Source organism: Solanum tuberosum, unplaced genomic scaffold (assembly GCF_000226075.1).
Source record: "Solanum tuberosum cultivar DM 1-3 516 R44 unplaced genomic scaffold, SolTub_3.0 scf00174, whole genome shotgun sequence".
NCBI classification, from domain to species: domain Eukaryota; kingdom Viridiplantae; phylum Streptophyta; class Magnoliopsida; order Solanales; family Solanaceae; genus Solanum; species Solanum tuberosum.
The window spans coordinates 626,933-642,100 of record NW_006239103.1 but is presented as its reverse complement, the minus strand read 5'-3'; the positions used below and the strand labels follow the sequence as shown (position 1 = coordinate 642,100).

At 31.8% G+C, this 15,168-nt stretch overlaps 2 protein-coding genes across 3 annotated transcripts; both read left to right on the top strand.

Annotated features, from left to right (window-relative positions):
* The first annotated feature begins 2,064 nt into the window (after positions 1-2,064).
* PT1 (inorganic phosphate transporter) lies at positions 2,065-6,077 on the top strand. Of its 2 annotated transcripts, none has more exons than XM_006354428.2 (2): positions 2,065-2,273; positions 4,189-6,077. In XM_006354428.2, the coding sequence occupies exon 2, from the start codon at positions 4,200-4,202 to the stop codon at positions 5,814-5,816; it is 1,617 nt and encodes a 538-aa protein (XP_006354490.1). In that variant the 5' UTR covers positions 2,065-2,273; positions 4,189-4,199; the 3' UTR covers positions 5,817-6,077.
* Positions 6,078-9,765: 3,688 nt separating this feature from the next.
* On the top strand, positions 9,766-11,670 carry LOC102589570 (inorganic phosphate transporter 1-4). The gene has a single exon (XM_006354427.2). It carries the CDS (start codon positions 9,856-9,858, stop codon positions 11,461-11,463), a length of 1,608 nt encoding a protein of 535 aa, XP_006354489.1. The 5' UTR covers positions 9,766-9,855; the 3' UTR covers positions 11,464-11,670.
* Positions 11,671-15,168: the final 3,498 nt, after the last annotated feature.

Genomic DNA, 15,168 nt, shown 5'->3' with positions numbered 1-15,168 from the left:
CATTTCCCCCCAAATAAAGCAAGTTGAAACGCCCACAAAGTTTTACTTTCAAATATTCTAAATACATTTTTCGTCAAAGACCAACTTTTCACATCAAATATATAGCATTATTTTTTAATTTTCTACCTGACGTCAGATATTTGTATTAAGGTTTAACTATATCCGATTTCGCACTTTGCATGGCTCATATTTTTTAATCTACTCTCTCAACAAGGTTCTTTTCTATTTTCGAAAACCAAACCCTAGACTCTGATTAATAATTGAATTTCACCCGCCAAGAATCACAACATGTCTACTACTACTGTATTACTTGTAAATGCATTATACTTTGACTTAAGATATTAACAAAAGATTGGCAAGCATGATATCCTCAAACCCTCCCTCCCTCTAAAAAATATATTTTTGTCTCCATCAAAACAATTTATCTACTCATCATATCTTGCTAAAATTTGACTTCGAAAATTAAATACATCTAGGCTTATGTAAAATAATAAAAATAGTGAAGTAAACGAAGACTATCATAAAATAATTTTTTTTAATTTCAACCACACTTAACATATCCATATATAAAAAAAATGAGTGACTAAGGAAATATGCCACAATATTTTTCTAAAAGAGAAATATATGATGTACGTTGGAAGTTGGAACTTTTCTAACAAAATATTAGGATTGTTAGTTGGGATTTAAGTTGAATATATATATATATAAGGATTTTTTACACTATATACACAAATATTTATTTGACTTTTTATTGTATGATTACGTTGAATTAGGTATTTTTAGGCAAATTTATCGTTTCATTGAGAATAGTATGTAGACATTGAAATTTTGTGGGACTCTACAAGACGTGTTCAATTCGAATTGGGACTTTAGAAGGTGTGTTCAGTTTCAATTAGAATTCTTGGAGACTACTCAACCCTAAACTCTAGTTCATGCCTATATAAAGGGTACTAAATTCCCTTAAAAGGCTTCTCAAAATATCCCATAAACTCTTGGGTATTTTTAAAGATCAAGATCTTGAATATTTCATAAGTTGATGGAATGTCCATATATATGAGGTCAAATCTAAATCATCCTAGTTTGAGAAATACGTCACTAACGGCCCTCGAATCATGGATAAATCTTAGGAGAGTTTAATCAAGGGAGGAACAAAATTGTACCCGCATATTTATCAATATATTCATGTTTCTTCAGATTTTATTTGTGTGATTTATTTATTTTTTCCATATGTTTAAAATTTGCTGCAAACACCCTCTTTTATGATAATACAATTCTAAAATAATATGCAAGCACCTAGATTAATATACCGGACAATTTGTTATAATCGACAAACACAAGTTGTGATAAATAAATTTTGTCTATAGATAAACTTACATTTAATATTTTGGAACCCTAATATTTTTTAGGGAAATTTGAATATGGAAACTCTAAATAATTTCAATTACCCAATTATAACTTTGGATTATAATGATCTCTTATAATAGTTAATGCTACCTCATCTTTCAAGCTTTTCCAAGATTTCTTTATAAAAACAATTAATAGCTTTAATTACAATTATTCAAATTAAACTATGTCACTTTTTAAGTATTCACTTAATAAATACTCAACCAATCAAAACAATAACAACAACTACAACACATTCAGTATAATTCCATAAGTAAAATTGGTAAAGCGTAAGATATACCCATACCTTAATTCTACCTTGTCTCAAAAACAACAATTACAACATATTTAGTATAATTTCACAACTAAAATAATATATTAATATAAAAATATATAAATTCATTTTTTTAAAAAAAGAATAAAAATAGTGTGGTCAACACTAAAAATAGGGTGATCCGGTGAAGTACGTGTCTTATAAGAGACTTTTGACTTGCATAAAAAAACAAATCAAAAACCTCTCTGATCATGGCACGTGTACAAATTACACCAACTTGTGGACCTAATTAGACACGTGGCAAGATCAGAATGGTTCAAATCCTATAAAGAAGGTTAGTAGAAGAATATACGATAAAAAGATGCCATTTTCAAACTCCCTTTAAATAAGGCACTAATTCTCCATATTTCTCTTCATAAATACTCAGTTATTACTTTCTTAAGAGAGTTCAGATTCAGTGAAACTAAAAATAAAAATGCAAAATAACCCGAAGTTTGATTTTTAATTTTGGGTATTTTTGTTGGAGATCTTGAACGTAAAAAAAAAAAAAAACCAAATCCTGAAATTTGGTTTTTTTCTTCTTGATTTTGGTGGAAATTGAAGATAACTCTGTAAGGTTAGTGTAAAGATCTTATCTTTTTTACATTTTGTTAATTTTCTTGTGTTTTTACTCCATGCACTTGTGTTTTTGATGGATAAATAGTGAAAAAAATGAGTTCTTGATTGTTTATTATGGTGGAAATGGAGGTTTTGATCAATGGGTATTTGTTTTTGTTCATACCCATTTACTGATTTATCTAAAAATATGAACTTTTTAGCAAATTGATAATTTCTTGATGATTTTTTCAAGATTTCATTTTATATGATTTGGTTTCAGTAATGTTTCAGGATTAAAGAAATTGATTTTCCCCTTTTCTAAACACTCCCAAATGAAAAAGATTGTACTCACTCGGTCACAATATATGTGACACATTTCAGATATCATGATTTAATTAAGTTTATCTTTGTTCATAAATTTTTCATATATCTTTTAAATATTTTGGATTGTCAATTATTATGTAGTTTACACATTCATTTAAAAAAAAATTAAAATTTCATATGCAAATTTTCGGTGAGTTTGATGTAACATGAGGTTTTGTTTCTTCTAGTGTTTATATTTTGATTGTTGAAAATGGGAATCATGAAAGACACTTGAATGGTCCTATATGTATAGTTCTGTTTAGTATACACTGGTTGTGAAAAGTACTAACTTGTCTTCTAGATTTATGGCTCACATGTAGATGTTAGGCTGTTTCCTTTATTTTTTGAAAAGTCTTCACTCTTTTTCTAAGAAAAAATAAATAAATACTATCTTTTAAAAAAATATATATGTGTATTCTGCATGACTTCATAGCATGGACTTTATATAAGTAAAACAGGAGTTTACTTGTTTTCTCTTAAATTATTGGTCTTTGATAGCAACTTTAAACCTAATTTTTACTAATATCAACCACTCCATATGTTAAAAAATAACATCACTTGTTAATACTTTTAAAGTAAATTATGTATCTTTGTGATGTAATCATGCCACAACTTTTTGAACACAACTGTTCGAGAAATAGTCTCTCTATCTTTACAAGGTAGAGGCAAGGTTGAGTTAATGATCTCGGAATTGAGTTCTGATTGAACGACTTGGTCCCTATCATCTTTTCAGACTCTACTTCGGGATTACGTTCGGTTTGTGATGATAACATCAGCCAGAATCTCAAGGAATCTGTATATCCCTATTTGGAAATAACTGTTGTAGTAGTAAGCACTGTATAGCTGATGTGATTTTAAACCATTTTTTCTTAATTTTGACTATAAAAAGCTTAGGTTCTTTATTGATTTCACATATACACTATAGTTTTATAATACTATGTCACAACTTTAGGTCACCAGCTTTGAAAAGTAGCACACATACCTAGTATGTGTCAAATTAAAACTAATAAAATAAATAGATAGAAAACAAGACTTTTGTGGTCCCCTTTACTTTGTCTTCTTTATCAATAAGTCAATTCTCTACCCCCTGTAGGACAGCTTACAAACTTATTAGTATTAATTATTCAGATAAGCTTTAATTAATGCTAATCCCAAATATCTTCTTGTTTTTGTTATGTTATTTGAGTTTAACTTCTGTGTACCGACAGTGTAAAGCGACAGTAAAAAGTGGGATTAGTAACCTTGAATAATAAGTATGTTACTCGTTACAACAGGTTAAAATATACGTTCTTGTGAAAAAAAAGTATACTATGTTATAAGTTATGTAAGTTAAGTCCTTATAATTTACATAACCTCTTGTTCTGATCAGATTTGATTTATGCAATCCTAAAATACCTTCTTGTTTTGTTCTGTTAGTTGAATTTAACTTGTGTATACTGACAGTGTAAAGCGGGATTAGTAACCTTGAACACTAAGTATGTTCCTTGTTATAACAGGCTAAAAAATGTTTACTATGTTAGTGATGTAAGTTGAATTCTTATAATTTACACCCTCTTGTTGTGTTTTTGCAGGAAGTTTAGTGATGGCGAACGATTTGCAAGTGCTAAATGCACTAGATGTGGCAAAGACACAACTGTATCACTTCACAGCAATTGTGATTGCTGGGATGGGGTTTTTTACTGATGCTTATGACCTTTTCTGCATTTCTATGGTCACTAAATTGCTTGGTCGTATTTACTACCATCATGACAATGCATTGAAACCTGGCTCTCTGCCCCCTAATGTTTCAGCAGCTGTTAATGGAGTCGCCTTCTGTGGCACCCTTGCTGGACAGTTGTTCTTCGGGTGGCTTGGAGATAAAATGGGAAGGAAGAAAGTCTATGGAATGACCCTTATGATTATGGTCATTTGTTCAATTGCCTCGGGGCTTTCATTTGGTCATACACCAAAAAGTGTTATGACTACGCTTTGTTTCTTCAGATTCTGGCTAGGATTTGGCATTGGTGGTGATTATCCCCTTTCTGCCACCATCATGTCTGAGTACGCTAACAAAAAGACTCGTGGAGCGTTCATTGCTGCTGTGTTTGCTATGCAAGGTTTCGGAATTCTGGCTGGTGGAATGGTGGCAATCATTGTTTCTTCAGCATTCAAGGGAGCATTCCCTGCACCAGCATATGAGGTTGATGCTCTTGCTTCAACAGTTTCTCAGGCTGATTTCGTGTGGCGTATAATTCTCATGTTCGGTGCAATCCCTGCTGGACTTACTTATTACTGGCGTATGAAGATGCCTGAAACTGCTCGTTACACTGCCTTGGTCGCCAAGAACTTGAAACAGGCAGCTAACGACATGTCCAAGGTGTTGCAAGTCGAAATTGAAGCAGAGCCAGAGAAAGTTGCAGCTATTTCTGTAGCAAATGGAGCCAATGAATTTGGTTTGTTCAGTAAGGAGTTCCTCCGTCGCCATGGACTTCACTTGCTTGGAACTGCTAGCACGTGGTTCTTGTTGGACATTGCTTTCTACAGTCAAAACCTTTTCCAGAAGGACATTTTCAGTGCAATTGGATGGATCCCACCAGCACAAACCATGAACGCGTTGGAAGAAGTTTACAAGATTGCAAGGGCACAAACTCTTATTGCTCTTTGTAGTACTGTTCCTGGTTACTGGTTCACAGTTGCATTCATTGATAGGATTGGTCGATTCGCAATTCAGTTGATGGGATTCTTCTTCATGACAGTCTTCATGTTTGCCTTAGCCCTTCCATACCATCACTGGACTCTCAAGGATAACAGAATCGGCTTCGTGGTCATGTACTCACTCACCTTTTTCTTCGCCAACTTTGGTCCAAACGCCACAACATTCGTCGTCCCTGCTGAGATTTTCCCAGCCAGGCTTAGGTCCACATGCCATGGAATATCAGCAGCAGCAGGAAAAGCAGGAGCTATGGTTGGTGCATTCGGATTCTTGTACGCTGCTCAGCCCACAGATCCAAAAAAGACTGATGCTGGTTACCCTGCTGGCATTGGTGTGAGGAACTCGTTGATCGTCCTTGGTTGCGTTAACTTCCTTGGTATGTTGTTCACATTCTTGGTTCCAGAATCGAAAGGGAAGTCATTGGAAGAAATGTCGAGGGAAAACGAAGGGGAAGAGGAAACTGTAGCTGAAATGAGAGCAACAAGTGGAAGGACAGTTCCTGTTTAAGTTTTAGACAAGTTATCAATTAGTATATACTATGATGCAGTTTGAGTTAATTTGTGGTATTTGGGATTAGAAAGAGATGTTTGTTTTGTTTGTTATAAGATGGAATAAGCTCTTACCTTTTTTTTATATGTTTGTTTCTGATGGTAATTAAACATTATTACCTTAGTTCTGCAAATCTCAGAAATTCTGAGATTATATAAAGTAACCAAAGGAGGTTCTTTGGTTGTCCATCTCTTTCTATAAAACATTTCTTGACTCTTATCTTTTTATGTTCTTTCTTCATGTGTAACATAACTTGGTAAAGCTTAATCAGAGATCTCGAGTGTGAGTTACTAGGATATAGTGTATGTCATCTTTGTTAGGGTGTGCATTACCCCTCTATTGTGAGATTTTTAGGTGTGAATTCAAATTTAGTCAGGCGAGTGTGAGTTACTGGGATATAGTGCATGTCATCTTTGTTAGGAAATGCATTACCCATCTAATGTGAGATTTTTAAGCGTGAATTCAGATTTAGTCAGACTTCAATGTACTATTAAAAATTGGTAAGCTTTCTTCCTTAAAAGAGAAATCATGTTAAGCATATCAATAGCTATAATATGAACCCAACATTAATGATGGTGATAGAAGTGATTATTAATAACTTGCTAGTGAGATAAAAAGATTGTTCGAGATCATATAAGAAAGATAAAATAATTCACTTACAACGGTTGTGGGACTATGACACCCTTTGCATGCTCAGGACCGGACATAAACGGAACTTAGAACATAACATAATAGCTTTTGCTCAAATTATATGTTTGAAAATAAAGTATTCGCTAAATATTCATAAATATTGAATGCAATGCAAGTTTTCATTGTATGTTTGGAGCCGCAACGTCTGATAAAAAAATGAATATTGATTGGTGTAATCAAACTCCAAAAAGTTAAATCATGAGCCGATAAAGATCGTACAAAATCATATAAGAATATATACCACATAATCCAATCACAAAGATGTTGGACTCTGATTCGTCCATATGTTTGACAAATTATATTATAATGATCAAATTTTAATATTGGGAGAACAGCTTGCGTTACGTTGTATCTACAAGAAAAAAACAGTATTTTTCCTTAATCTCTACGTTAAACCAAATTTAATTAAGAACATAATGTACTAGAAATATAATTAATTTATTTCTCCTCGTAGTTTCATTGAATATTCTTTCCTAGGGGCAGAGCCAGGGTTCATCCCAAAACACGATTGTCGGAAAGTTATATTGTATATATAATTAAGGTCAAAGTTATTTTGTATGTATATAAAATAGATCAGTAGATGCTGAATCTCTTTAGTTTCTTCGTGTATGTATATTTTTATATTTTAAACCTACTTAATAAATGTATATGTTCTTTAATTTTAATTTTTATCAGTTGAGAAAATGGTCTAATTTGGGTACGTGGTAATCAACGTTTTCATGGTAGAATTAATTCCGTTAACAGCAAGGACAAATACGAGACAATTTACAAATAACAAGGATATTAAAAATGTAATGAAAAATAAAATTATGCAATTTCAGATAATATAGACATTTGAATTTTTTTTCCTCATTATTATATCAATGTTCAAATTCATTACTAATTTGTTCCTTAGGCATATATAGTAAGTAATTATTAATTTCCACATTAGAAATTTCCATGTATTTTCCTCCTCGTACTTCTTTCATTGAATATTCTTCTTGTGTATTCTTAAGGAACTTAATCTTAACTTCAACGAACTCAAATGGCGAAACGTTGCTCTATCTTTAATCAGAAATTTCATATTTGAGCCTTATATATGAAAAAAAAAATCATATTGGGAGCACCATTCCCAAATGAATCATGCTATATGCAATCCAAATTTGATCGGAGCTCCAATATGAACACTAGACATCAGATGAAAAAAAAAAAAAACTAAATAACGCACCTAGGTAATATTCTTGTTAGTAATATCAGCCAAAACCTTTTTGCCGTTAAATACCAAGAAATTTCTCATTATCTTCTTCTTATTTATTTTATTTATTATTAAAAAAAAAAGTTAACCATATATTCTTTTACACATTATAAGATGTTAATTACTATCTTGAAAATTAGGTAAATATCTCTACTATAGTCAATAATCTATGTCACTCTAATTGATTGATTGAGACTATATTTTTTTCTTTCTAGTATGTCTATTTCATATAGAACGCGTATTATCGTTAAGAACAAAAATGTCAATTGAAGGGCCACAAGTGTTACACTTATACTACATCTCCGTTATTTGTACGCTATCGATCTTTCAAAAATAATTAAGCTTAGCAATGAATTTAATTTCTTGCATAAAAACAATCATAATTCAAATATGTCACGTTTTACTGAAAAGGATTTGATTGATTCAAAAACTTCAACATACTAGAATTGGATTAATCTTATTATAAAGAGAACCTTCTTCTATTTTTTTTAACTTAGAATATTTTTTTAACTTAGATTAAAGAGTGAGAAAGTCCAAAACTATTGTTAAACTCAATTAGTTATAAGGTTAAACACTATTTTTGTATGATTCAATAATTTTTATGCGTCTGCAATGAAGATTTGTCTATAATTTTATCATTATTGCTACAAAAAAAATTGACGAATGGGCATGTTTACACATATTATTAATTTATTCTGAATATTCTTTGATTTGGATTTTGAAAGATGTGATTTTCTGTTGGTATTATATGGACTTCTTGTATAACCTATAGTCGTGTAAAATTAAGAAAAAGTTTCATAAATAGCAATAGTTTAGAGTGTAATACAAAATGTAGCTGCAATTATTGTATGGGCGGAAGAGTTGTATCAATGAAAGAGTTACATATATCAGTTGTATCAAACATGTATCAGTTATATTAACACATAATTTATCAGTTGAAAACGCATGAAAGAATTATATCTGCACATTATATATTTATAGATATTTAGCGAATTTCTTTATACATACACATGGGGTCTTGAAAAAAAGCTATTAGATTCATGTGAATTTGTAATTGAGTAAAAAACAATTAGTTGGTAATCAAAAGGGCATTATACATAAATATGTTCTTTAACTTGATCTCAATTGACATTTATGCTCTCTAACTTTAGGCGCGCACAAGTAGACCCTTAAACTCGTATATATTGAACAAGTAGACAAACACATCCTACATGACATAATACAAATCAGTTTGAGTGTATCTCACGCAAATCATGTAAGACATATATGTCTACTTGTTCAATTTTATATGAGTTTAGTACATACTTATGCATTCTCAAAATTAGAGGATATAAATATCAAATAAAGTCAAATTAAAAAACATGTTTATGTTTATGTGTTATGCCAAATATTACATTTGGACATGCATTAGTAATTTGTGACAGTAGGAACAGGCTGTTTCTAAAGATGTTTATAAGCTTAAACAATGAAAAAAAAAAAAAAAAACTTAGAAAACTTAGTTGCATTCTATTGGAATTATCTAACAACTATCCTTCTTGTTCTAATATATGCAAAGTCGGCCGAATATACCCCTTTCTATGACACCATAAACCTTTCATACTATATATTTTTTTAATAATATTAAAGATTTCCCAAGATTGAACTTGTTGTAATCTTGTCCTCGAGTCTATCAGAAGCAACATCTCTAGTCTCTACCCCACAAAGGTAGAGGTAAAGCCTGCATACGTTTTATCCTCCCTAGACCCTCTTATAGCATTATACTGAATATGTTGTTGTTGTAATAATCTTGTCCTCGACTTGTTATATCAATCATTCTTTCCCTTTTAATATTTTCCATAAACGTTATTAAACTTCACACGCGGTCAAACAATGTAACATAAATTAGGATGGATGGAGGATATATATATATATGTTGATAATATTAAGGATTTCTAAAAATTGAACTTGTTGTAATCTTGTCCTTGTCTTATTCTTTCAAATCAATTATATTAATAGCCCCTTCTCTACATTATTTATCTTAGCATAAAAACTATAGTAGTTTGAGAAATATTACTAGTAAAACTATAGTTAGCTATGGCTAAAGATCAATTACAAGTACTAAATGCTCTTGATGTTGCTAAAACACAATTGTACCATTTTACAGCAATTGTGATAGCAGGAATGGGATTTTTCACTGATGCATATGACCTTTTCTGCATTTCACTTGTGACTAAATTGCTTGGTCGAATTTACTATCATCATCAAGGTGCACCTAAGCCAGGAATTCTCCCTCCTGGTATCTCAGCTGCAGTCAATGGAGTCGCGTTTGTTGGGACACTCTCGGGCCAGCTGTTTTTCGGATGGCTAGGTGATAAGATGGGAAGGAAAAGAGTTTATGGAATGACTCTCATGATCATGGTTATTTGCTCGATTGCATCGGGTCTTTCATTTGGTAAGACCCCTAGTGGTGTGATTGCTACATTATGTTTTTTTCGATTTTGGCTTGGTTTTGGTATTGGTGGTGATTACCCTTTATCAGCAACAATCATGTCTGAATACGCTAATAAGAAGACTCGTGGAGCTTTTATAGCTGCAGTATTCGCGATGCAAGGATTTGGGATTTTGGCAGGAGGGATTGTTGCACTTGTTGTTAGTGGTGCATTTAAAAACGCGTACCCTGCTCCAATTTATTCTGTCAATAATGAAGGCTCAACCCCTCAAGAGGCTGATATTGTATGGAGAATAATACTCATGTTTGGTGCTATACCGGCTTTGCTTACTTATTATTGGCGTATGAAGATGCCTGAGACAGCGCGTTACACAGCTTTAGTAGCTAAGAATGCTACTAAGGCTGCTTCCGATATGTCTAAAGTGTTGAATGTTGAAATTGAAGCAGAGGATGATAAGATTGAGAAGATTGTTGCAATACAGGGGAATAATTTCGGGTTGTTTAGTAAGGAATTTCTTCATCGTCATGGGCTGCATTTGCTTGGAACAACTAGTACATGGTTTTTACTAGATATCGCTTTTTATAGTCAGAATCTATTTCAGAAGGATATATTTAGTAAAATTGGATGGATACCTCATCCAGAGACAATGAACGCGTTGGATGAGGTATTCAAAATTGCAAAGGCACAAACTCTTATTGCTCTATGTAGTACTGTACCTGGTTACTGGTTTACTGTTGCATTCATCGATAGAATGGGTCGATTTGCAATTCAATTGATGGGGTTTTTCTTCATGACAGTGTTTATGTTCGCGTTAGCCATACCATATAATCATTGGACTAAAAAGGAAAACAGATTTGGTTTTGTGGTGATGTACTCACTTACCTTTTTCTTCGCGAATTTTGGTCCAAATGCCACAACTTTTGTTGTACCCGCGGAGATTTTTCCAGCTAGGTTGAGATCAACGTGCCACGGGATATCAGCTGCAGCTGGGAAAGCTGGTGCAATTGTTGGTGCATTTGGTTTTTTGTATGCTGCTCAATCTACCGATCCAACTAAAGTCGACGCGGGTTATCCAACTGGAATTGGTGTGAAAAATGCACTTATTGTGTTAGGTTGTGTGAATTTTCTTGGAATGTTGTTCACATTATTAGTGCCAGAATCAAAAGGAAAATCATTGGAAGAAATGTCAAAGGAAAATGAAGGAGAAGAGGAAATAACTAAGGTGGAAAATGCACAAACGATTCCAGTTTAATACATAAATGTGCCCTTTTAACATCATGAGATCGATATAGCAAGAGTTTTGAGGCTTTTTAGTAAGCTTTATGTTCTTGTTTTTGTATGTTATGATGAAATAATCATCTATTCTTTTTTGCTTTGTGGTTTTTTTTTTCTTGTGTAATTCTGCTAATCTTTGATGCAGGAGCTTTTGATTTTCTTTATGTTATAATAAAAACATTCAGTATAGTAAAATTAACCTTTCTATTTTTTGGAAAAGTTCGTAGCTTATTGCAATCTATGGTGGTAATCTTTTATGGATTTCATTCTCTAAGTGTATGTCGTGATAAGAAATAATAATGCAAGGTAATCATTAAAGAGTATGTAATTCTACCCAAGTATTTTGAGTTCACACATGGTTAGAAAGAACCGTAGCTCAAAAGGGTTTAATATAGACAAATCGATCATTAATGATGTAATATCCATGATTGATTTCACATGCAGCACGAATTCATAATATCAACCATCTCCACCAATTCATTAATCATTACTATCCGTCATCATGACCACTAACTACTACTATCTACAACAACGTAACTATCATAAGTCAACACTACCACCAATCACCCCATCAATCGGATCCCACAATTACCATCGTCAATATCTTATAATTTTTAAAAATATATTTTATTGACTTTAAATGAATAAAAAAAAAGTCATCCTTCAAAGCGCAACTTGAAAAAGATTGATTTCAAGTTCCCCTACACAAAAACAAAAAAAAGGTTGCCTTTTGTTTCAGTCATTGACAATTTAAATACCATAATTTGTCTTCTTAGTAAAATTGAAGAGAAAAAAACAAGAAAATAAAGAGAGAAAGAGATTCTTTTTAAATTAGACTCAAGACTTTATTTTATATATATATATATACCTTTGGAAAAACGTACCAAGTTTATTGTCTTGGCTTTGTTGTCTTGGATAAAAGCTACAAAGACTTTTTACATCAACATGATTAGAATTTTAAGAGAAGGCAACTAAACTTACCACATGTCCCTTGTTGCTTGCTTGGCCTGCCTAATAGCATGTCAGCATTAATGTACTAACGTATAAATATGAATTAAATAACTTTACTTGATAAAGTTTGCTTTGTGGATTGGTGGTTTGAACTTCACTTTGCACCATTGGTCGCAGGTGCGAAACTAGTCATCCCCTTTGCAACATTTAAACCAGTGCATCCATAATTTTTTAGAGTTAATGGGTGCACGTGCACTCTCAAGAGGACACGTGGATCCACCTCTGACTGGTAACCATCTTGGGTTCAACCCACTTCTCTTAGTCGCAGTCCTGTGGATTGGTCGACTCTGATACCAATGTTATAAATCAAACAAGAGAGTCTAATAGGTGGGAGAGACCATTTAGCTTATAATGCTAAGTATAAAACATTTCTATTGACCTCATTGGTCGCAGGCTTGCACCCTTCTTGGATCCCATCACTCCAAGTCGTGGCCCTATACGTGGATCGACCGACTCTGATACCTATATTATAGACCAAATTGGAGAGTTCAACCCAAAAAACACTAGCATAAATCATATGAACATTTATCAGAAATCGATTTCAATAAATAAGAACATACTTTGAAACATAATAAGTGAAATTACAAATAGTTTCAATTTGGATATGGGTTGTCATTATCATAGAAACACACACAAATTGATATTTTTGCATTGCCTTTTACTATAAGACATTGTGAAGTAATATAAAATCTCTCATACTTTGCTTCACAATTGGATTGGCAAATTGGTTCTTCTTCAGTACAAGGAAGAGAAACATTAGTCTGTGATTGACAATCTATTTACATTAGTACTTGTATAGAGAACCTGAATCATCACGAACATAACTACAAAATCAAAGTTAATATAAAAAAACTAGTATTACAAAAAAGACGTACGTATGTAACAATAATAACATATCCAGTGTATAAAATCTTACGTACAAAGTGGTGTACGGGAGAGTCACGTACCTTACGGCCTACCTTAGCAGTAGAGAGATTGTTTTCAATAGACTCTAACGTGTGTTGAAAAGCCAAAAAAGCATATGGCTAAAACATACCACAAATATAAGCAATGAAAAAATTGAAACGGTAGGAAAATATACCAAAGTTCTCCATTGAAGCAATTTTTGTTTTAATAAAGTATTCATCTAACTTTATCTTTTTTATACATAGCTATAACTTAAGAGAATGTAAGAAAATAATATAAATAATTCATCATTATAGGAGTTTATCTGAAGAAATCAGATTTGGATAATTCATGATTATTTTGACTACTATTAGTCAATATTAATGATTTTACCCTTTTACCCTTAATAAAAATAATTTATACTCTTTTTAAAAAAAATAATTTATAGTCACACAAACATCTACTATTGCTTATATTTCAGATCAATCTTTCTTTCTTAAATTTCATATCAAGTCAAACTACATCACATAAATTGAAGCGAGGAAATATTATAAATTAGGGGTAAGTCAAATAAACTTTGGGGAGCGTACATAGATTGGTTATAACTAATTAGATGACTCAACAAAAAATAACACATCGAAAGCTCACAAAACCAATTATTCATTTGATACTACTGATTCAATGTTGTACAATTATTGAAAAACACATATAGTATTATTCAAAGATAATTACTAACTCTTTTTTGAAAAAATAAACTTTTTTTTTTTATAAAAAAAAATAAACTTTTACATTATAACATATAGTATAAGATTGAATTTGTACAATTAATAGTTTTCCATATTATTTTTGCAAGGAAATCCTCCTTTTAATACTACATTTGTCAAAATAATTATGGCATTTCTAAATTGGGCTTCATCAAGAAATTTCTATATTAGGATGCATTATATCTTATTTTTACAATCTCTTATTTGTAGTTCTAGTATAAAAGATAAGTGAAATGATTATTTTATTCACTTAATTTCTGCAATGGAGAACTTTGGTGTGTCTCTCCCTAGCTTCAATTTTTCCATTGCTTACATTTGTGGTATGTATATATCATCTATATGCTTTACTTTTCAACTCGAATATGTCTTTTCATTTTTGTTAAATATATACATATATATTTTTTAAAAGTAAGAAAAAGAGATAACAAGCTCGAAATGAATATCCAAATCTCTTCTCTTAAAAAAAAGTCGTCTAGTGGTCAATGAACTGGAATGTAAATTATAGAAGAATGTGATTTATAGTGACGATGCCAACAATTCAAATTAGACGATTCAGAAAGATACTAGAACGTCATAGGATTTAAACTTGTGAACCAAACCTAATTTTAAAATCCTTTCCCATTACATTGAAAACATCCCTCTTGTTTACGCGGGAAAAAAAAGAACAAGTTATTTTTATCCTTCATTACAAGTAAAATTGACTCTATTTGGATGTCTATTATATATATAAGCTGACTCAAACATCGTTGTTATCTAATCTACGAGTGTTATGAGAATACTATTTCATAGCAACATTAATTCTATTACTTGATTTTGCAGCCATGTTTGTGATGACTCAAGTTCTCTCTACAACTAATGCTCAATTAGTATGTTCATCACAATCAAATGCATCGCTTCCTTGTTCTCAAGAACTTACAATTTGCCAAACAAATTGTGTCTCAGATTATGGAGCATTCTATCTTAATTCAGAGTGACATGATGTAGAACAAAATAAATCTATTTGTGTATGCTACTATAATAGT